A 24,074-nucleotide genomic window follows, 5' to 3' on the forward strand; every position below is an offset into this window, starting at 1 on the left:
CAAAGTTGCTGGATCTTTTGTGCACAGAAGTTGAGAGCATTGAAGCACTGTCACAGAAAGGTGATGTTAAGAGGCTGGCTGAGGGGACCCTACGTGAAATATAGCCACAAGGGAGAAGGCAAGAGCTGAAGCTCCTCATGTCAGGCTGAGAACAGACAGGACAGAGAAGTTTGGGCCCTGGCATTGGGACCCGCTGCTGTCTGTTTTGTGTCTTCTGTGTTCACGCAGGCAGATGCCACCGCTATGATAAACTACATAAGAGGAGCAATGGCTACATCCAGAGCTGGCTTTTAAACTGCAGTGAAGAATGAGTAGCTTTTCACCATCTAGGAATCAGCAAGTAAATAGATTTTGAGAATTCAGTCTGTGAACAGACTCATGGTTTCTGGGAAGATCTCTCATGCCCAGTGTTCCCTTGTTTACCTGAATGAGGCCTCTACACTCCCTAGAATGATGCTTGTAGCACGTTCTGAGTTTGGGGATTTTTCTCTGAGAGTTAAGTCCATACTTAGTATTCATCCTGCAGTGCAATTCCAGCTTCTTTTCATTTTTCCCAATTGACAGGATGATTTCCAAAAGTAGAAAGTGCCTTAAAAGACCAAGGCAATTTTTGTCAGGTCTTTCAGTCAAGCATGAGATCTGTACTTAGTGTGGTTACAAACTGTGCCCAATAATGGCTCCAAACAAGTCCAAGTGATCTTGCCAAAGAGAAGAATGACTTATAAAAATGGATGATGTTTTCATTTTGCAAGTTTACTGAGCGCAGTAGATAGACAGACTTAGGTACTCTGAATTTGTGACAGTGTCCTTCCAGTTTTTGCTGTAGTCATTCAGTGTCTTAAAAGATCCAGCTTACAGTGACCTTGACTTGTTAAAACTTAAATTCAGTGGTTGGCCTTCTGTCAACTGACTTCTGAAAGAGTTTGTCTTGTACAACTGGTTATCACTCCTCATCTATTCCACGTAGGTGGGGCACAGCTTGCCAATCAGTTGGGAAGCGTGGCTCACATTGATGTATTCTCGTGGAATGGTATAGAGAGATCTGTACTTGAAGCATGTTGTAAGACCTCATATATCAACATGAATTCCATGGCTCACTTTTCCCTATTTTGGGAATTCAAACTGAAGATGCTAAGGGAGAGTCGCGGCTGCTCCGCCCTTCAGAGAAGTCAAAGAACAAATGTGCAGTCATAATGAGATACTGCTGTACAATAGAATCCTTCTGACAATACTGTTGATAACCTTTGTTTGAGTGAATATAATATCTCAAAATCTACCACTTCATAAGGTGAGTACTTGTTCTTCCTGTGTAGTCCCAATATTTTTCTAGCCTGCTCCAGGCAACACAGATCTGTTTTTGTTTTTTCTTTTTTTTCTTTTCTCACAGGTTTCCAGCCTCCAACTTCCTGAGTTTGGGTGGTGTTGAGATGCATAGCTGTATTTACAAACAAGTGCAGTGATTTCTTTATGAGATCATTTCCCTATAAAGAAAAAAATAAGCACTGAAGACCATCCATTCTGGGAACATAGGCAGGCTTTAAATGGGAATTCTGCCTTAGTGTAAAGCAAGAGGCAGCAGCCCCTGTTTGGGAGAGTAGGTGTTGGAGTTGATGGGGTAGGACTGAAAGCTGAAAACTTGTGGACACTTGGACCATGTCAGAAGAACTGAATCCTGGTGTTGTGGTGTTGACTTTTCATCAGCAGTTTATAATGTGTTTGGATAGTGGGGTACATCCTAGGGACCACCAGTGTTGACAGGCTTTGTAGCACAGTTCCTGTGTAGATTTCTTGCAGTATCTTGCCCAGTGAGCTTCTTGTCTGTACACCTTAACCTTTTCTGAGACATCATGCCAGTGTTGTCTTTCCTTTTGTCTTAAACAGCTTGTCCATCCCATTTGGGGAGATTGGGGCTCTTAAATTTGTCATTCCTGCCTCTCCCTGCAGCTATGCTCCCCTTGCCTCCCAAATATGTATTGTCCTCTGCTGATTCCTGTTATTTGTAACTCTGTGCTCAGGTCCCCATCCTTGCAACAAAAATTGGCATCAACGTTAAGGTGTGGCTTGTCATCTATCATGTTTTTGCTCAAAGAGTATTTTTTTTTTTTTTTTTATAGTGGAGGGGGAGAGGCCAAATTGGTATCAGAGTGGAAACTGACCACTTTGGGACTGATGGTGCTAATGAACCCAATTCCCTGGTGCACATGGTCTGGCCGGGGGAGGGGTACCAGCTCTCCTAAACTGCTTGGCTCAGAGGGAGTGTGAAAAGGGGCAGGACTGCCCCACCAGTTTTAGGAATTAGTCAAAATTATGTTATTTGTGAGATGTGTGTCCCTGATGCTAACCCTCCTTTCTTTCTTTCCTTCTTTTTTTCTTTCTTTCTTTCTTTCTCTTTTTCTATTTTCCCCTTTCTATTCCCTGTATCTTGCAGTTCACTCTCATTCCTTGTCAAGTTAGAACAGTTGGATCTTGGTGGCAATGACCTGGAAGTACTGGTAGGTGAGGGATGGTGGGGAGGGAATATGGGTGGTTGGTAGGGGTAGCACCTGTACCTTTGTGGAAGTGTGTTTTTTTTTTTTTTTTTTTTTTTTTTTTTGTCTGAAATGCAAAGAAATAGACCCTCGGGTTGTTCGGGAAGATTCTGATCTGCCCAGGATGGCCTAGTCATTGTTCCCAGTATAATGTTTTCTTTGTGTGTTGGCCCTGTCTCACTTTCTACTATCCTCATCCACATCTTGCTCTGCTTTTTCCAAGCCCTTTTGCTCTGAGACGTTCTTTGTTGCTATCTAGCTGCCTAAGTATCTTTTCTTTCCAATGAGGTTCTCTGGTACTTTCTTTCTCTGCTGTGTTACACTGCCACCAGCTGTTGTTTTTCACTTCTGCTGGGCTGACTTTCTGCCTTTCCCTTCATAATTTAATTTCTCCTCTAGAAAGTACAGGACCATTCCATGCTGTTCCTGACAGTTATGTCAGCCCAGCATATGGTGTATACCCTGTGGATCGGGGTGCCTCCATGGAGGGCTCTAAGCCTAAGCATGCTGAGAGCCAGTGCATAATCTTGAATTACAGCTCATCTTGACATTGGGGGAAATCCAGTGATGTTCTTTAACTTTGCAGTTGTGGATCAAGCTGTTACTGAATCCCGTTCTTAATGTTCTGAAATGCTTTTTGGCAGAAAGCCAACTAAAATGGGAGACAAAAGAGATTTTGCAGCTTCCTGTGCACAAAGCTGCAGCCTGCTTGTGAAAACAGTTGGCTGACACTTGAACTGCACTTGAATGGTGCTTTAACTCCTAAATCAAACGCTCATCAGTGTGTGTTGTGTTTATAGGTAACAAAAGGAGCAATTCTATGAACACGTCTACCATTGCTGATAGCGCTGCTATATCATGTTGGGATTGCCAGTGTTAAACAAAAGCTTTTACTCATGTCTGGGAGGAGGGGGAGAAAGACACATTTCTACTGTGGGGCCAGCATTTCCAAAACCCTGTTTGGTTCTTGTCTTGCTTGCTACTGGACAGTCCTTGCTGTTGTCTTCCATGTTTTCATTTGGGAGCTTCTGCAGCCAGTATGCTAGCCCAGACACTTCCAAACATTTGCCTGCAGTATTGTGGCACACCAACACACTAGTCTCATAAACCGTTTGATGAATGGTTTTAGGAGGTGAGAAAGCAGTAACAGTATCAAGTTTTGAGGAGTTTTAGTGTGATTTGGAATATCCTAGAGCAGTTTCTCCCCTGGAAAGGACTGACACTGCTACTGTCCTGCTCTGTTACAGCCAGATACTCTGGGAGCGCTACCAAACTTGCGTGAGCTTTGGTTAGACCGGAACCAACTCTCAGCCCTGCCTCCAGTGAGTACTTGTTCAGTCTTTTGCTTCGCTGCTTTGTTCCCTCCCTGTACTGCTCCCTTGAACCACAGTGTCTCCTTTCTGATCCTAGGAGCTGGGTAATCTCCGCCGTTTGGTCTGTCTGGATGTGTCAGAGAACAAACTAGAGCAGTTGCCCAATGAGGTCAGCGGGCTAGTAGCACTGACAGACTTGCTTCTGTCACAGAACCTGTTGGAATGCATTCCAGATGGGATTGGTGAGTACTGTGTGATGGGGAGCAGAGCAGGACTTGAACTGCCCCAGAAGTGCTCCTGTGGGGAGGCTTCAGGCAAGACAGTATGTAACGAAGTATTAAGGCTTGATGGACGTAGTTTCTGTAGGTGAGTGCAGAAGCAGCAGATGATGCTGGTGAGCAGAACTCTACAGGACACGTTCAGGTTCTTGATCTGTATAGATGAAAGCTGTGAACAAGCATGGTTGGGAAGAAGGGTAGTGCCTGTATTGTTAGGTTAGGTAATCCCTGATGGGAGGCATTTCAGGCAGGCAAACATGGGACAGCATCATTATCTCTGTGGCTTAGTTCACACCTAGCTTGTTGCCCTGGCCAGGTCAGCTGAAGCAGCTCTCCATCCTCAAGGTGGACCAGAATCGGCTGACGGAGGTGACAGAGTCAATTGGGGACTGTGAAAATCTGTCGGAACTCATCTTGACAGAGAACATGTTGACAGTAAGTACACCAGCAGTCAATCCTCTCCTGTGCTGTTCAATAGCTACACGCCAGGGATCTTATCCTATCTTCTCACCTCTGAGGCAGGTTCTTTAGTGTGTTTCAGCTGCTTTCCTCTTAGCTTCTTTGCAGCAGAGGTTCACCTAGCTCAGAGACCCCTGAAGACCCTGGTGGAAGCTGCTTTCTTGGTATTTTTTTCTCAGAAAAATTCTCTAGGATAACCAGGATGGATCAATGCAGAAACGCATCCAGTCTCATGGGAGAAGGACTACAAGAAAAGCTATACTTGGCAAGGGGCCATGGTGTAGTGTAGCTTAAAATCTCTCTTATCCAAACTGCTCACAATTTATTAATACATCAATATTGGAAATGGACAGGTGACCAGGAGAAATATCTTGACTAGTGGTGTGTGCTGTGCTGAGATAAATAGTTGACATGTAACAGCCTGTGAACCTGCAGGAAAACCTATCCTGAGGTTGTGGAAACTATACTGAAATCTCATCTCTGGACAGAAGGCAGCTTCTTTTTTTCCCATCCAATAGAGGATTTTATGCCCATTCTGCTGTCTTATCTTTAGCAGCTACTGAATCATGTCCTTCCTAGGCCTTACCAAAGTCCCTTGGGAAGCTGACCAAGCTGACGAACCTGAATGTGGATCGGAACCGACTAACATCCCTTCCAGCTGAGATTGGAGGCTGTGCCAATCTGAATGTGCTGTCCTTGCGAGACAATCGCCTGTCCCTCCTGCCAGCAGAGCTTGCCAACACCACCGAGCTTCATGTCCTTGATGTGGCTGGGAATAGGTGAGCAGCAAGAGGGGTAAACAGGCTTGTAGGTGTATTCCTAAGGAGGCTGCTGGAAAAAGCACTATGGGCTGGGCCATGGTGTGTTTTGGGAGACTCTGGATCTGTGCTGATCATGGGATCAGCAGTTTAGAGAGGTTGCTTAAAGCTCTGGAAAGAGGCTGTGTCTCTCAAGCTTTTTGCCTGCAAAGCATAGGGTAGAATTGATACAGATGCATGGGGACATTTTTCCATGTGTGAAACAAAGATCAAGGGAAATTCCTGGTCCACTGTATTCATGCTTCCAAATTCTGTAGTTGTATGTCATCAATCCTCAGGTAATTGGTGACCAAGCCTTATGTTTTTCCCAGTTCCCAGTGGTTTGCACCACTCAGCAATCAATTGTTTGTAGCCTGCTACAGGTCTGTAATTCATGCAGGGATGGAGATGGTTTTTTTTTCCTGATTTGCATGTGATTCCATGGGTGTTTGCATACTCTGACTGTGGGAAGATGAAATTTCTACCAGGTGCCATGTCACATGCAGAAGTGTGATTTGGGGCTTTGCTATTTACAAAATAGTCTGCAGGTAGACTAGTTCAAAAACTTCCATTTAAAACAAACAGGAAAAAATAACCACAGTGTGCAAACATTTGTGATCTGGTCTGAAAGCTTCTGCAGGTTTTAGCTGCAGTTCTGTTAGCTGAGGCTGGTATTTTTGTAGCTGTTGGAAGCTGACCAGAGCTTCTGTTTGGAACATCAGTGATGTCTCCACAACAGTGATGCATTAAAGTGGCATCTTTTTGTTTTCCAAACCCCTCTTCAGAGTTCACCATTTTCCACATGGGAAATGATAGGAGTTGTCACCTGCTAAAAACTGATTCAGGTTCCTTGTGGTTTGTGGGGATCAGTCCCTGGCTGTGGCAGAGCAGCATGCAGCTTGAGACAGCTGCTTCTGTGTGTACAGAAGTGAGGGATTCCCATAGTGGCTAGACCCTGTCCTTCTCTAATGCAGATGAGGCAGTCTGGAGCTGAGTGGAATTGCCTTCGTTACTAAATAAGTTTAACCAACAGTTCTTCTTTTCTTTTGCAGACTACAAAACTTGCCGTTTGCCTTGACGAATCTTAACCTGAAAGCCCTGTGGCTGGCAGAAAATCAGTCCCAGCCCATGCTGAAATTCCAAACAGAGGATGATGAAAAGACAGGAGAAAAAGTTCTCACTTGTTACCTGCTTCCCCAGCAGCCTTCTCCTAGCCTAGGTAAGAGACTACATTATGAATGCTGTCCGCAGTACTGTGTACTGCAGAGAGTGATGTAGGGAAGCGAACGTGAACCTTATCTGCTTGGCTGGACTGTTCTTGGTTACTGTGGTAGCTGTAGTGCACCTAAGCTCCTGACTGACTGCTGTTGATTTCCAAGGCAGATTGTTAAAACTGAAAAATTGTTTCTCTACCATGTGGTGAAAAAGCTGCAGCCTAGTCTTCAAATCTTCTGCTTATATTTACTGACTGAGGAGTTTGTAGTCTGTAAGGTTTGCTTCCTGTCATGTTGATGTTTTTGTGTTAGTACTTCTGATTTGTGCCTTATTCCTACCTTTTTTTGTTAGTTCTTGGGTAAGATACGCTAGAGCTGAAACCTTCAGTACCTTTTGTAGAGGCCGCCATGGATCTGGTAGGAGACATACAAGAGGTGACAACATCTGTAGGCTAGATCCTATGTTTTCAAAGCCTCTGCAGCTTGATGCCGTGGGCAGATGAGACAAAAGTGCCCTAATGAGTTGAGAACTGTCTTTCATCCAAGACCACATCCCTGAATATTCAGAAAGTAGCTCCCAGTCTGTTATTTTTCTTCCCAGAGAATCTTCTGCAGAACAGTGTGGATGAGAGCTGGACAGACACCAATTTAAACAGAGTCAGTGTGATTCAGTTTTTGGATGAACCCAAAGTGGATGATGAGGAGGAGTCTGGAGCTGAAAGACGGGTAAGGAGTTTTCTGGTGGCTTGCTATCTTCCTATGGAAGCTTGGGCACAATCCACAGTTTTTTACATAGGACAAGAAGCAATTATGGTGTTCCCGTCTCACAGCTCCTATGGTATTGCTGTAGGTTTGTACTAAATTTTTGCAGTAATGAGGGCATTATGTGTCCTGAAAAGAAAAAAGGTATATAAGATTTATTTCCTTGAGAGCATTTATGCAGACTTACAGTTTGGTGGCTGTCCCATGAGAGCTGAGTAATGACTACTAACCTGCCTGCAGATCAATCAGGTAGTCTAGAGATCAGAGCAGTCACAGCAGTGTCAGGACTGGATTTTAGTTGGTGCCCTTCTCAGGGAAAAGCTGTACACCCAGAATTGTGCTAGGCAATCTTCTAGCCTGAAACCAGAGATAAGCCTGTGCTGTTGACTGTAGTGCTACTACAGTAGCTAAACGTTATAATTGTAGACAGGCAGCTTCAAAAATATAGCAGATCATTTTGCTTTAATTGCAGATGCAAAGGGGAGGATAGAAGTTTCACTGTTCAGCAGGTATTCTATTGGTTTAAATCTCCTGCTGAACTTATTCCTTTTTATCTTGTGGAGAGGCATTATCTAGAGATCTGAATCCTTCTAATGAAATGTAAACAATGTATCTGTCCTTCCAGCATGGAGATAATTATCCTGCTGGTGTTTGGAGGTTTACTGGTTAGGGTTTGGGTGTTTTTATTTTTTTCTTCTTTCCTTTAACATTCTTGTTAATTTTATGATACTGTTTTTCTTGACTTTTAGCTTGGATGGACCTAGCTAAGCATCACAAGTTCTGCTGACACACAAGCTTGTCAGACATACTAAGAAGCACCAAGCAGACTAAGATGAAAATCTACCTGTGTGTTGACTGATTGGCATTTACTAAGACAAACACGATTAAAAACTTCCCAGCTTTATAATTTCTTCCAGACCTTGTGTCAGATGGAAAGGAGGTTAATGTCTGTGAGATGGATCTGATAAGTGTCATCTTCCATTTCTCTCCTCTTCCCAGCTGCATGCTGTAATAGCAGAGAGGTCTAGATCAGATTCTGTGACATTTAGTTCGTGTCCAGGTGGGGCTCTAGTGGTCTGATCAAACATGTCATTTGAACTGATTCAATCTTGAAGCGTGACACATATTCCTCTGACTGTTAAATCTCATGCTCTGCATGCATGCTTTTGCTTTGGTAGGGCCTACAGCGCAGAGCAACCCCTCATCCCAGTGAGCTGAAGGTTATGAAGAAAGTGATTGAAGTTCGGCGCAATGAGGTACATGCTGCAAAACCTGGCACAGACCTGAATTCACCTAAGTCAGAAGTGAGTGCTGTTCACTAAGAAATGGATAACCATACAGAACGTGTAGCAGATGTGGGGAACGGGAAGGTAGTGTTTGTAAGCTGGGCAGAAAGAACTTAACTTTTGGGAAATGTGGGAATGGACTGAGCATGGATTGTCTGCATTTCATGAATTAGAACCTACCTTGTGGTGTCTACTGGGGCCACAAAAGTGCAAAGTGCAGCAAGGATACAGAAAAGGCCATAGCGGGGATTGTGTGCTATCAACAGGGAAAGAAAAAGAAAGCTCTGATATACTGAATAAATATTGATGGGAATAGAGTACTGGGGGGTGTTGCCTTGCTGCCCAGATGTGATACTGACAATAAATGCCCACATAGATGGTGAAACAAGGGTAGAGCTAGGAAGGTAACGGGCAACTTGAAAAAGCTGGTTCTTTTGGTAGTGGACCATACCCCACCCTGCACCAATCAGATTATACTGATCCGTTTCCTACTTTGGTTTCCGTCTTGATTTTTGTATTCTATCATCTTCTCAGGAGAAGAGACTGAGTGCCACATCAAATCGCAGTGAGGACTCCCACCTTTCTAACAGTACCGCCTCTGCTGACTTCAGGGGAGAGGAGCAGGGAGAGGAGGGACAAAGGAGCTGGCCAAATGGGCAGCTGTCTGAGATGCAGGAGCCGGAGAAGGTGGTAAAGCCAAAAGCTGAAGAGGAGCATAAAGAAGCAGCTGTCCAAGAGGAGGAAGATGTAGAAGTGGAATACAATGAGGTAGGAATCTAGGAACTGCATCAGGATCATGTTAAAAAGTGGAAGGATTTGAAAGTCTTGGAGAAAATGATAAATGGATTTACAGAGTGTGGTTTGGGCATTGCTGGAGGCAAGTAAAGGCCCTGGAAACTAACTGTAAGTAGAGATTCAGGGAGCCTGAGGGAGCAGGGTCCATCAAAGACTAGGAAAGATAGCATGGGAATGAGGCAGGGACTGTGCAAAAATCAGGGTTGCAGGTCTGAGTGCCCTCAGTCCATGAAGCTGACAGATGTGTATAGGTCAAGGAGTTGATACAGGGGTGAGGGCGAAAACAGGTAAGGGGAAATTTGAGTATGTGTTCCTGCATCTTCTTTATCATTAAAGCAAAAATGCTGGCTTTGCCTGTGTTGGTAGTAGAGGGACAGCAGATTTATGTGCTGCCTGCAGCTATAGCTGTTATCTGAGGCTCACAGCCTTTCTGGGGCTTTGCCATTGCTTTGCCATTGCAGCCTACTGTACACTTTGCTGAGGACACACTAATAAGGAGTGAAGATGAGGATGAAGACGAAGAACGACCATTCCCAGTGGAGAAACAGAGGCTTATCCGCAAAGACACACCCCATTATAAGAAACACTTTAAGATAACTAAGCTGCCCAAGCCAGAGGCAGTGGTGGCACTGCTACAGGGGCTGAACAGTGATGGAGTCCCAAAAGAGGAAGAGGAGCTGGGAAGCCGCAATAATAATGCAGAGCCTGAGGATCAAGAGGAAGCATGGGATGAGGATGATAGAAAAAATGGAGCTTTATCTGCTCAGCCATCGGTGAAGGTAAGGTCTTGAGGGGAGGGGGAAAGGTCAGAGGGGTGCCAGACCACCCTTCTGCTGCTTTGAACTACCAGCCAGGTTGACGCAGTACCAATGAAAACATTCTCAAGAGGCTCCAGCACTTCAGGAGAAACATGCTGAGGGCAGGAGAACTGAAGTTCTTTCTGGGGCTTATACAATTGTCCAATCGTATAAGCTGTGCCATGTTGCTTATGTCTGACTTCTCTTGCTATGTCCAAATGCTTGCACGCTCCCCTTATGTGCGATGTTGTGATCTGTGCTACAAGAACAGTTCTTCTGTCCCATCACTGACGAATTTTTTCATTCCTGTCAAAAAATGACCTTCTTGCTTGCTGGTTGTTGCACCTCGTTTGCTACAGGATGAGCCGTGTTCCTGGATGGATCTAATCTCAGGCTTATGTTCAGACTGCTTACAGTTGCTTTTCTGCCGCAGTTCAGGTCCTGAAGAGGAGTGGTAGTGAGAGCATCTAGGAGCATGCCATTCTCATTGGTTCTACCCAGTGCCTGCCCCAGCACAGGTGCAGTCTGATGAAGTGTGTATAGGGACTTGAGGGAGCCTGTGCTATGGAGTTCTGCCATTGCCATGGGGCCACAATGAGCCTTTCTGGTCATGGTTGGGGCTGACGAGTTAGGTGAATCACCATGTTTCATCAGGGACATCCAGATTCTTGCTTGAGGAAGATGCTCACGAAAGAATAGGAATATACTTATGAGGGACATTGCCTGATGTCAGACCAGTTCTTACTAAAATTGGTGATGAAATTGATGGTTTTGTGAGGTATACTTACCAGGCAGGGATTAGGATGCAGCTGAATCTACATTATATAGAGTATGACACCAGCAAATCTTATGGGAGAGATGTAGGTCTCTGAACTGGTGTAATATGCTGGAGTAAAACCTATTCTTGCTGTTACTGCACACACTCCAGACTACTGGGATCTTTTCAACCCCACGCTGGAGTTCAGATTGCACAGGGAAAGTTCTCGCACTCAAGTTTCCATTGGAGCCTTTCCTTCAGTGGATGCTTGCCTTGATGTATCTGAGCTGATAGTTGATCCCTAGGGATGAGACATGCAGTTTCCTTACCATTTGCAAAGTTCTTCAGAGTGAAAATGCATTGTTGCTGCTGCTTGTAAGAGTGTGTGAAGCCATCCTAAGTCCCCTGTATCTAAGACCTGCCGTACATGTGAAATGCCCTGACCCAAAAGGCTCATTTATTTTAGTCTGGGACTCAAAGCCAAGGACACAGTGACCCATTGGCAAAACCCATGAAGACTACATAGGTGTTGAGACCATGGGTTTGGTATTGCTGTTAAAGTTGTCCTTATTAGAGGCTAAACCTTCAGCCTGGAAATTACAATTCTCCTTTTCTTGGGGCTGGGTTGAATACTTGCTCCATGAAGGCAGGTTTATTAGCTTGCCTCCTTAGCTGTCTTCCAGAAGTAGAAATGTGGGGAGCAATGTCCGCACAGAGTTTCAAGTGAGGAATGTGGTATACATGCATTAAGTAAGAAGGTAGGACAAGGTGTGCAGGAGGCTGTCCTTAAATTGGAGTTGCTTGTTTTTTTTTTTTTTTTGTTTGTTTTTTTGTTTTGTTTTGTTTTGTTTTGTTTTTCTTCTCCCAAAGACATTTGGTTTTCAATAGAAATTCTAAGATTTCCTGTATTTGGGAGCAGGATGACTGAGCATCTGACACTTCCACCGGATGCATTTCCCTTCACAAGAGGGACCAGTGAAGTTTGATTTGGGATAGCTTCATTCCTGTGCGGCAGCTAGGTGGCACCAGAGGGCCCTTTGCAGTTCTCTTCTGTGTTGATTAATCCTTCCTCCTTCACTGAAAGACTCGGTACAGAGTGGGTAAAACCAGCTAATGGTGTTTAGCTTGTGAGCTTGATGGTCACAGCCTCAGTGTGTCAACACAGACAAAATATGGCCTTTAAGATGTGGTTTCCAGTTAGCTAGGCCAAAGAATGCTGACACTCTGCATGTTGTGAGCCATGGTCGCAGCCCTGTCGCAGGTACTTGCTGGTAGGTGGTAATCAGCAGTGGTATGAGTGGGGTCTGCTCTGGTGCTGTGTGGCCAGACCTATCAGAGTGGTGTGCGTTTGTGTGTTGGGTGGTGGTGGTAGTGGTGGTGGGTTTGGTTTATGCTCCACTAATCCGCATGCCTCTTTGCTGGTTCCTGTCCTAACAGGGGGTGTCGTTTGATCAAGCCAATAATCTGCTGATTGAACCTGCTCGCATTGAGGAGGAAGAGGTCTGTACCACTCCTACTGTTCTCTCTCTGCCAAAAATCATTCAATCTGCTTGATTTGCTTCCCAGGCTCACCCATTGTTGTAGGGGAAACTGATCTATCTGGGTCAAGTGGCTTCTGGACCTGACTGATTGTAAAAACACAATGATTGTTTCCTCCCCTGCTTTCACCTCCTTTCCCTACTTTCCATACCTGAGGTGAGAATGGCTGCTGCAGATCAGGAATGAGATGGAAGAAATGTGAAAAACCAAAGGGGGCACAGGTGGAAAGTTCCTATTTGCTGTGCACTGAGGAAAAAGAAGGTGGAAGAAAATAAATACATACATTCAGGAGTGGTGGTAACTCAGGAGTAGAAGCCTCAAGAATCTGCTGAATGCTGTGTATGGCTCTTTGGGGTAGGGAGGATAATCAACCTCAGGACACTGCAAATGCATGAGAAAGGTGAACTGGAGCTAATGATTCTTGCATCTCATGCAGCCCCTCAGGCAGTCTTCACATGCAGCACTTTGGGATATCAGAAAGGAGCAGGTGGCGCTAGGGGGGCTGTAAGGTCCCAGTCATATGTATGGTGTTCTGCACCAAAGCTTAAGTTTTCAGTAGGCTTGCCTTATCCTTTGTGTTAGTGGGCTTTCTGCAGGTAGTGTTTCCAGAGAACTATCGGAGGCAGAGTGCTACTGCCCATGGTAAGAGGCAGAAACTGTTGTCAGTACTGTTTGCATGAAAGATACTTTCCTTGGAACAGTACGTTAGTACCCATGTATTACTTGTGAGTGCTGGCCTATTTGTCTCTGTGAACTTGCCTCTGTGCTCCTTCCTCAGGGGTGAAATGGAGGCTTTTCTTTCTTGGTTTTGGAGTAAGACTTTCTGGGAAGGAGGTGGCACATACTTCCATCGAAATGTGATCTGGCTTATACATGGTGTGTTGGTGTGCCCTGAAGGTCTTTCAATCTCCTTATTTGTAGATCTTTTGAAAACACATTCACACTTCTTGCATTTCTCTTTGTATGACTCTTCTGTCATCAGTAAAGAGACAAAAAACTCACTACAAGTGCTTCCTGGTCCCTCGGTTAGCAACACACTGCTCTTGGTCATCCTTTCTAGCTGCTGGACCTCAAATTGCATATGCTGAATCTTCTTGCTCCTCAAGGCGCAGTAGCCCAATAAGCCTCAGCCTTGTGTTGGACACAGGCTGCCTGCCTCTTCCTTTTGTCCTGCCCATGTTCCACCTACATCTGATAAAAGTGCCTAGAACAACTTGGAGTCAACTGGGGAGGGCAGCTGGTTAGATGCCCCAAGTTGCTCTGATGTCCCTGTAGTATCGTTTCCTTCTTTATACAGATCTGTTGCCTCACTGTAAAAGACTAGTGTGGTAGTGCCATGTAGGATGTGAGATGGTATTGCAGCTCCCAAGGACAAACATTTTGGAGATCCACAAGATGGGTGGAGGTGATGGCAAAGTCACCCCAGAGCAGAACAGCTTTGGCAAGCAGTTGATTGTTCTACAGCTCATGGGGAGCAGTCAGCCTAGTGGATAGTTGCTGACCTCTCCAGTCAGCAATAATCTGTCATTTTAGAGGGGTCATGCTGAGCACAAATCAGGACAGCAGCTGGTATGGAAGAGTTAGTCTCCAAAAGCATCAGTGAAAGCAATCTATGGGACTCAAGCTGACAGTTCTGTGAGAGCTGGATTTGTGCACTGTCCTGGTGGGACACCTCCATCATGCTCAGAGGGGTTCCCCTTGCCATCTTTTGCTAGAACATCAACTGTGAGAAGCATGTACCTCTCAGTGAGTAGGGCAACAGGAGAAATATTTAAGGCCTGAAAGACTACATAGTGTCTGAGTAGAGAATCAGCTTGGGAGGTGACTGATACCAGAAATACAATCTACCTACTGTTTCCAGGGATGAATTCATATACTTGAGAAGAATCTGTTATAGCTAAACCAGTCTGTTATAGCTAAACCAATGGGCTATTTCCCTGAGCAAGGCCATTGCAGAGTGGAATCCCGCGTGTCTCTTGTTCAGCACAGAGTAAGTTCATGATGTTGCTATCACATTCCATGTATAATTTTATGCAGCTCTTAGAGAGAGGAAACTAGTGATGTTGTTTCAGGATTATGGTTAAGACTTAAAGAACACAAAGAGTGGCCTCCCCAGAGTAGAGCTGGAGACATCTGCATGACTTTAGTCAGCACTGTAACACAGTAGGGAGCCTAGCGCTGTGCATGCAGCTGGTACTTCCAGAGTTCCTTTGCCTGTTAGGGTAAGTGGTACTCTATTGCAGGGGAAGAAATAACTTCATAAAAGCATAGGACTTATTGATATCTGGATTCTAGTTCCCAATGTTTTGTCATAGTCTACATCTGTACTATAGAAAACGGCTGTATCTGGGTTGTAAAGGAGGCTTCTGGAAGAGAAAAATAGTATATCATGCTCCTATTTGAAGGCATGAGTTTGCACTTTAAATCTGCTTAGTTTCAGAGAATTTTCGAAGAAATAGTCCAGAAAGAACTGCTGTGCAAATTGAAGATGAGAACAATGCAAAGGAGGTCCCAAGTTCTGCTTAAGTGAGCAATGCTGCTTTGTCTACAGTAATGGCTGGTGTCATCCTGTGTTTGCCCAGTGTTAACTTGTCTTTTACAGAGCACCTGAAAATATGAGTCATGAAGTGCCCTGCTTGTGCTGATTGAAGAGCTTTATACATTCTTGCTTCTTCTGACATGACATTCTCACAGCTGTACAAGATTGTAGAGAGGATATTTTGGTAATTTCCATCCCTATGAAAAAGCTAGGCTGACGTTAGAGGTTGAAGGTTCTTGAGTTCCTTGTTGGACGGTGGAAAAGATTCTGTCAGCTTCCTCTGCCAGATCTTGTCGCTCTGGAGTCAGAAGCAAGTCACGTCTTCTTGTTAAAGCAGTCTTATCCTGTGGAAATTGCTCAGAAATGTTACCATTTGTGTTTGAATGCAGCCTTCATGCTTGGCACTACAGTTCTTTGCCAGAGGCAGACTGTGACAACACAGCGTGGTCCTGAAGCATCCAGTGTTAAGTGGGGTTTAACTTCGAAAAGGTCAGCCCACTTAGTTTATAGCATTGGGATGCCCTGATGCTGCTGCAGCACTGCATTGATTACTTGGCTCCCTGCACCTTGGTGTTTTATTGTTGACTTGGTGAAACTACACTACTTATCAGGATATTGTCACACTTTGAATTCTTATGTAGCAAATCTGATTTTCCCACAGTGTGATCTATGTATTTTAAACCCTGAAAAGATTAAGAAACCTCTTTTGTATAATGCAAGAAAAATATGTAATTTGCTCATCTGATTTGAGCAGGACATACTTTGAGGGAGCAGAGTCCCCTCAAAGTTACGAAAAGACACAACACTACTTTCTGTACTTGTTTTTTAAAATGTTTTATCATCCCACTGAACAAGGAAAATGTGATGTAATCTCTGTTCTAATTTTTTTTGGCTTTTGATTTCTTGCAGTACATTTTTTTAACCTTTTCCTAGTGAGATGAAAGGTCCCTCAGTATTCTTTCTTATGCTATCGCCCTATAACAGTTTGGATGTAGAGACTGTAATCTTCCCTTCCTAGATGCACTATTTTTCATTCAGGTCTATTAAGTCAGTTTGAATATGATTCACCTACAAAATGAGAGATTACTTGTCTGACTGCAGTTCATTCATCATAATATATCACTGTCAAGTGCAAATCTTATTTCCTATGGAGATTCTTGAGGACTGAGTAGTAAACTGTAGAATGATTTCTCGCTCATGTGAGGAGCTACCTGCAGTTTCCTTTTCACTCATTTAGTTCCTTTCTCAAAAAAAAAAAAAAAAAAAAAGCAATAGAGAAGTGGGTTTTAACAGAGAGAGAAAAGACACCTGTTTAAACAAAACACTACACTGCAAATCTGATCCTCCCTTTTGAAACAAGAAAACAGGATGTATACAACAGATACAGGTCATGTTGCTTAGGACCAGCATTACATAAAAAAAATAAATAGGAATTTCAAAAATGCCTCTAGAAATAAATGGGACATTTGCAAGCCTTTAAAAGTTGTTCTCTACTGGAAAAATGAATTGCATTTTCTGACTGTGTCAATAGCAGAAGAGAGAACTTGTTGAATAGTGTTGAGACCTTGAAATGAAGAATGTTATCTCCAGCTTAGATCCAGGAACTGAAATGAGAAAAAAATGATGCTAGGTTGACATTTCTGCAAGTTACACTTTAACCAAAAACAACCCATATTCAATCCAGAATCAATTAGCTGAATTTAAGGCTGACATAGATTAGGAAGAAATCCTGAAGTGAAGTCTCCTACCATCACTCACTAGCAGCAGAATCACAATGCTTGAGATTGGAAGGGACCTCTGGAGGTCATCTGGTCCATTCCCCAATTAATCAGGGCCACCTAGAGCAGGTTGCCCAGGACCATGTCCGGGTGGGTTTTGAAGATCTCCACGGGGTGAGCCTGTCTGGGCAGCCTGTGCCAGTGCTCTGTGACCCGCACAGCAAAATGTTTCTTGACAATCAGGGGGAATCTCTTGTGGTCCAGTTTGTGCCCATTGTCTCTTGTGCAGGCCACCAGGCACAGCTGACAAGAGCATGGCTCCATCTTCTTTGCACCCTCCCTTCAGGTGTTTCTAGACATTGGTAAGATTCCTCTGAGCCTCCTCTTCTCCTGGCTCAGCAGTCTCAGCTCTCTCAGGCTCTCCTCACAGGAGAGGTGCTGCTTCCTCACGTTTGTAGGCCTTTGCTGTAGGCCTTTGCTCTCCGATATGCCCATTTCTCTCTTGTACTGGGAAGCCGCAAACTGGAGCCAGCCCTCCAGATGTGACCTCAGCAGTGCTGTGCAGAGGGGCAGGATCACCTTGCTTGACCTGCTGGCAATGCTTTGTGTAATGCAGGCAAGGATACCCTTAGTCTCTTAGTGACAAGGGCACACTGCTGGCTCCAGGGTCTTTTCTGGCAAGCTGCTTTCCAGGTGGGTGGCCCCCAACATGCCCTGTGCCCGGAGCTCTTCCTCCCCAAGTGCTGAATTTGCACTTTTTGTTCAACTCCATGAGGTTCCTATCAGACCCTTTCTTCAGCCTGTCGAGGTCGGGACAGCAGCAGGACCCGCTGGTGTGTCCACCACTCCTCCCAGCTTAGTGGTGTCTGCAAACTTGCTGAGGGTATACTGTGGCACATCATTTAGATCACTGAGTTTGTACTGTGTATCACAACTTAGGCAAACATTTTATTTAATATAGATTGTGTTTTCTACTTTCCCAATGCATGCATGCACGCTCAGGTTTCTTCTGCTGGGAGGCTGTTCCAGATTTCTACTTGAATGACTGGAAAACTTGATTGTGAACTAAACTTGCATTTGTTTATTCATTGTTTTCATTATTTTTTTTCCCTGAAAAATCTTTTCTACTGTCTGACCCTTTGTCCTTTGTGCATTTTTATGAGTGTCAGTCACAAGTCCTTCGAGCCTTCATTTTGCTGATTAAAAAAAGATTATGTAAGTCTTCTATGATTTATTCTTTATATCTTGTCTTTCTCACTACCCTTTCGTGCACCCATTCTACTTGAACTCAAACTTGTTGACTGTTGTTAAGATGACAGAGTTTATTCAGTCTTCAGTTCACTATATTCCATAGTTTTTCTTCTACTTATGGTGTGGCAGATTCTGTTTATGAATAGGAATTCTCTTTAGCTACCTTGTTTTTATTCCTCCATTCAGTGTCAAGGATCTCAGGTTTTGTCATGTTTAGCGCAAGAATTTTCCTTCTATCTCATTGTCACTTTAGACAAACACTTTTCTAGTGTGCTGTTCTTAGCAGCACAGAATGGAAATGAAGCAATTCTTAGTGTGAGGCTAGCCAATGAAACAAATTTTAGAAAAATTTCATAAATTTCCCAGAATTCTGTCATTTAATTACATACTGCCATTTTAATTCTATATTCCTAAAATGGACCCTTAAAACAATAAGAAATTTCTGGGCTGCAAAGGAGTTGGAATGTGAAAAAATTTAGTCAGAATTATAAAAAATGAACGACTATACCAATGATTTTAACACAAAAGAGCATCAATAAGAATAGGAATAAAAATCTGTTACTGCTAAAGAGAGGAAAAAATATAAAATTTCAGTATTACTCATTCTAGCTCAATCTGCAGTATTTCCATGTCTAGGTTTTTCTTCTAGTTCTGGGAATGGTTCAGTGCTCTGTATCTTTCTACTTTGGTTGGGGCAATGCCAGATGAATACACACTGGGAGAAGAACTCACTGAGAACAGCCCTGTGGAGAAGGACTTGGGGGTTCTGGTGCATTAAAGGCTCAACATCAGCTAGCAGTGCGTGCTTGCAGCCCAGAAGGTCAGCTGTGTCCTGAGCTCCATCAAAAGAGGCATGACCAGCAGGGGACGGAGGTGATTCTCCCCCTCTGCTCTGCCCTCATCAAGCCCCACCTGGAGCACTGCATCCAGTTTTGGGGCTCCCAGCACAAGAAAGCGAGTTCAGAGGAAGGCAACAAAGATGATCAGAGGGCTGGAGCACCTCTCCTATGAAGAAAGGCTGAGAGAGCTGGGGCTGTTAAGCCTGGAGAAGAGAAGGCTCCAGGGACACCTCCTTGCAGCCTTTCAGTAATTAAAGGGGTCTTATAAAAAAGATGGAGAAGGACTCTGCTCAGGTAGATGATGATAGGACAAGGGGGAACGATCTTAAACTAAAAGAGGATAGATTTAGACTAGACATTAGGAGGAAATTCTTCACTTGCCCCATCCCTGGAGGTGTTCAAGGCCAGACTGGATGGGGCCTTGGCCAACCTGATCACCTGAGTTGGTGACTTCCCTGCCTTCCCTGATCCTTAAGGTCCCTTCCAACCCAAGCCATTCTATGCTTCTGTATTTGGCAGGGAATCAGTTGCCATTCTGTGATTTTTATCTTTGTCCAATACTGATTTTGTTTATCTATGCAGTTGAGTGTTTTCATTTCCAGAAGGACTCTGTCCTGTTGTGTACCATGGTTTAGCCAGTCCAGTTCTTTCAGGAACCTCTCTTTTGCTGTTGATGTTTCCATGGCTGTAGGAAGCCTGTGTGCCTATTGTGATGAGGAGGAAGGACTAGCTCCTTAAATCCCTATTTCTGGAATTAACGGAGGAACTAACTATATCTATATGAACCCAGAGGTTTTTATGGTTCAAAAGTCATCATCAAGAGGTATATTTAATATATTGCATTCTTTCCGTCATACTCACTTAATGTCATGTCATCCATTGTCTTGGAGCCTCTTTGGAGAAGGGGGTCTGTAGGAGTACACCTGAGCATTTAGCATTGCAGGTCACCTGTCCTGTGTCAGCTCTTCATACTACTGTCAGTCATTAGTACGCTGCCATCTCTGCCTTGCCAGGTATCCATTCCCCTTGTAACTAACAAAACATTATAAAGGAGGAATAAGCAAAATCAGAGCAAGAAAATCTTCAGATCATCTCTTCTGCCAGGGCAGGATCTTTCCTTTGTGTTCCTTTTTCCATTGTTCATTTTTAATTTAGTTCTCAACATCTCATGCAGTGATGTCTTACCTTCCATTTGCTCACTGATATTTTCAGCCTGTCCCTATGTCCTCATGAGTTACTGCTTACTGAAGCCACACAGATTTAGCTCTTCTAATCTTTCCTGGTGAGTCAGTGCCTCTGGCTCCTGAACTGTTATGTGTCTCTTCTGTAACTACCTTCTATTTTGCTGGGATCTTCCTGGAAACAGACACAGGGTTGAATGTGATATCTGTAAAGACACCTCTGTTGGTGGGTATGCCGGTCTTTATTTGGGAACTACGAAGTGCAGTTTTTAGTGAGGCATTGTGATTCTTTCAGTGGTATTTTCCCAGGTCCTTGTAATGTGTTATTAAGGATTTCTGAACTGTTTATACCATTGTACTAGATACAGTGGAGCTGCTGTCCATGAATTTGTCTCATCTCTCCAGTCCCATTGATGCACTTTTATTCTATAGTATTCACTGGCAGTAAATTGTGCAATTCAATTGTACTTTGCATTGCAAAGGTTTTATTTTAAGAGTGCTGCTGAAAATTAATTGGGAATCCAATGGCAGTCTGGTCTGGTGGAAGGTGTCCCAGTCCATGGCAGACGGGTTGGAATTGGATGATCTCTTTAAGGTCCCTTCCAACCCAAGCCATTCTGTGATTCTGTGACCCCTGATTTGTTGCTACAAGCGTGGAATAATCTTTTCCTATGAAGTCATTAATGTCATGAAAAAGATTTAAAAAAATAAATTATTTCCCATCCTCTCCCGTACTGGAAGGATGCTATGCTCCTGTCAAACAGAACAATTAGCATTTTTTTCTGTCAGGAATTCAAAATAACATCAGGCCTGATAAAGATCTCTGCAGAACCCTACTTCATAGTTCTTCTTTATTTCAGTTAGTTCTTAGTTTGTATAATGTAAAACTAAACCCAGCATCCTCTGATGTCAGTGTGAATGCCTTGTGATAAGAAATTTCATGTTTTACAAAAGCCTGCTTATTAGATTTATACTGTTAATCTGTCAGCCAAGTTTAGAGTCTTGTCAAGGAATGGAATAATGGTGTAGGTTTTTTTTGCTTATTTGAAAGACCTAATTTTCATAATATTCAACTGCTTGTTATGAATGCTATTTCTGTCTGCTCAGTAAGGGACATGCATACTAGTTCTTCTGTTTCTTTTCTGGAAATGGTGCTAGGATGACTGACTGGTAGGTATCATCTTGTAATATCTTAATTTAACAGCACAACGTAAATGCTATTTCAGGGTATCAAGTTTCCAGGATTTTATAAGTACTCTATAAGTATATTGGAGACCTTGGTCAATTGTTAGGACTCTTAGGTACAGGTTATCTAGTTCTTCTAATTTTTTAAGTGATTATTCGTTTTGATTATATTTAATGGATTCTTGAGCTCGTGTTGGAGTGAAATGTGATTTACGTGATATGTATGCATTATCTTATTTCTATCTAAATACAGATCAGAAGTATTTATTGAATATTTGCCTTTTCCAAGTCACTGTTGACAACCCAGTCTCATCTAAAGTTTCAAGTGGAGTAAATCCAGGGATCAGACACTGCCTCTGAACGTATAGCATGCTATAAAAAGATGTCTATGCATGCAGAAACTTGCTGCCTTCTGGAAATAAAGCCCTTAAACCCTCACTCCTTTGGGCATGTCTGGAGGAACAACTTGGTCTTTCAACAGGCTCTGAAGAGCAGCAGTTCCATACTTGGTCTGCTGAACCCTGTAAATGTCTAGATTTCTCCCTCTGTATCTGCTGTGCCCCTGCCAATAACAAGTTGCAAAAATCCTTAGTTGGCAGTTTGTAGGACACAGCACTAAATACTGTTCCAAGTCTGTTGGGCAATATTCAGATATCCCTGTCTGCTAGAGAGCAATGCTTCTAGTTTCTCTAGAAAGGTTTACTCAATACATTTACTCAATGCAATTTGGAATATCTCAGAGGATCAAGAGAATCTGTTAAAAGATTGCTATATCAAAAATCTATGAAAAACAGGTTAGATTCGAACCAGTCCTTAGAATCAGAAAATATTCCAAGTTGGAAGGGACTCACAAGGATCATTGAGTTCAACTCCTAGGTTCCCAAAGGACCACCCAAAATATCTGACCACGTGTCTGAGAGCATTGCCCAAATGCCTCTTAAATTCCAGCAGGCTCGGTGCCGTGACCGCTTCCCTGGGGAGCCTGTTCCAGTGCCTGACCACCCTCCCAGTGAAGAGCCTGTTTGTAATATCCAGCCTGAACCGCTCCGGTCACAGCTTCAAGCTGTTTCCTTGGATCCTATTGCTGGTCATCAGAGAGAAGAGATCAGCACCTGCCCCTCCGCTCCCCCTTGTGAGGAAGCTGTAGACCACTGCAAGGTCTCCCCTCAGTCTTCTCCAGGCTGAACAATCCAAGTGACTTCAGCCATTCCTCATATGTCTTCCCCTCCAGACCCTTCACCTTCTTATTATGCTCTTATCTAACTGTATTTTGGTCATTTTGTCCAGAAAGATACTCTGAGAGACAGTATTGGAAGCTTTACTGAAATCCAGAAAGATTACATTGGCCAGCTTCCTTTGGTCATCTGGATAGGTGATCTTATCATAAAAGCAAATTAATTTGTGAATTCATGTTGGCTACATCCACTGTCTGTGTTGTCCTTCATGTGTTTTTTGATAACTCCTAGAATAATCTTCTCCATAATTTTACCAGGCACTGAGTATTACTTACAGGCCTGTAATTGCCAGGATCTTCTTTCTTGCCCTTCTTGAAAATTGGGACCACATTTGCCAGCTTCCTCTCCAGATTCCTAAGACCATTAAAAAAATTAAAAAATAAATGAGAGAGGTTGTGCAATGACATCAGCCAGCTCTCTCAGTACCCTGGGATTAATCCCATCAGGCCCCGTGGACTTATATGCACCAAGGTGGAGCAGCAAATCCCGCACAAGTTTGGGGTTGACTCGGAGTTTATCGTTCCTGCAGTCACGGTCCTCCCATTCAGGGCAGCTGGGGTACCAGAGCCCATCACTGGTGTTGAAGACAGAGGTGAAAAATGCATTAAACATCTCTGCTTTGTCTATGTCCCTGTTTGTTAGGAGACCATCCTCATCAAGTATCAGACCAATGTTTGCTCTGGTCCTCCTTTTCCTGTTACCACACTTTAAAAAGCCTTTTTTATTGTCCCACACACTGCTTTCCAGCTTCAACTCTCATTGAGCCTTGCCTGCACAAATTCTCTCCCTACAAAGGTGAGAAGAATCCCTGTAACCCCGCAGAGGGCTGTGCTGCCATCCATACCTGGACAAGCTGGAGCACTGGGCAGTGAAGGGACCTCATGAAGTTCAGGAAAGGCAAATGCAAGGTCCTGCATCTCAGGCAGAATAACCCCGTGCACCTGTAAAGGCTGGGAGCTGACCTGCTGGAGGGCAGCCCTGCAGAGAAGAACCTGGAAGTCCTGGTGGACAGCAGGTTAACCATGAGCCAGCAACGTGCCCTTGTGGCCAAGAAGGCCAACAGTATCCTGGGGTGCATTGGGAAGAGTGCTGTCAGCAGGTCGAGGGAGGTGATCCTGCGCTTCTACTTAGCGCTGATGACACCTCTCCTGGAGTATTGTGTCCAGTTCTGGGTTCCCCAGTACAAGAGGGATGTGGAGCTCCTGGAGTGAGTCCAGGAGGGCTACAAAGATGATTAGGGGTTTAGAGCACTTATTGTACAAGGACAGGCTGAAGGAGCTGGGCCTGCTTAGCCTGGAGAAGAGGAAACTGAGAAGGGGATCTGATCAATGCGTACAACTATCTGAAGGGAGCGTGTCAAGAGGATGGGGCTGGACTCTTTTCAGTGGTGTCCAGTGACAAGACAAGACGCAATGGGCACAAACTGAAGCATAGGAAGTTCTGGCTGAATATGAGGAAACATTTATTTATTGTGAAGGTGAACAGAGCACTGGAACAGGTTGCTCAGAGAGGTTGTGGAGCCTCCTTTTTAGGAGATATTCGAAACCCGACTGAGTGCCATCCTGTGTAATGTGCCCTAGGTGATTGTGCTCAGCAGCAGA

The 24,074-nt window shown here is 44.0% G+C and overlaps 1 protein-coding gene across 23 annotated transcripts in view; it reads left to right on the forward strand.

Moving 5' to 3' along the window:
* The window catches only part of SCRIB (scribble planar cell polarity protein), a 115,243-nt gene that overhangs the window by 26,839 nt on the left and 64,330 nt on the right, over positions 1–24,074 (forward strand). For 20 of the 23 annotated variants that reach the window (XM_084282428.1, XM_084282436.1, XM_084282429.1 and 17 more), the window contains exons 6-16: positions 2,429–2,492; positions 3,776–3,850; positions 3,939–4,083; positions 4,436–4,554; positions 5,158–5,357; positions 6,428–6,594; positions 7,191–7,315; positions 8,530–8,655; positions 9,172–9,405; positions 9,894–10,211; positions 12,424–12,486. In XM_084282428.1, coding sequence (XP_084138554.1) covers positions 2,429–2,492; positions 3,776–3,850; positions 3,939–4,083; positions 4,436–4,554; positions 5,158–5,357; positions 6,428–6,594; positions 7,191–7,315; positions 8,530–8,655; positions 9,172–9,405; positions 9,894–10,211; positions 12,424–12,486 — 1,636 coding nt within the window. Of the gene's footprint in view, positions 1–2,428; positions 2,493–3,775; positions 3,851–3,938; positions 4,084–4,435; positions 4,555–5,157; positions 5,358–6,427; positions 6,595–7,190; positions 7,316–8,529; positions 8,656–9,171; positions 9,406–9,893; positions 10,212–12,423; positions 12,487–24,074 lie in introns of those variants that run through there. The other 3 variants (XM_084282438.1, XM_084282442.1, XM_084282435.1) reach the window with 3 other exon arrangements.

The sequence above is a fragment of the Netta rufina genome (assembly GCF_964035555.1).
Source record: "Netta rufina genome assembly, chromosome: 2".
Taxonomy (NCBI): domain Eukaryota; kingdom Metazoa; phylum Chordata; class Aves; order Anseriformes; family Anatidae; genus Netta; species Netta rufina.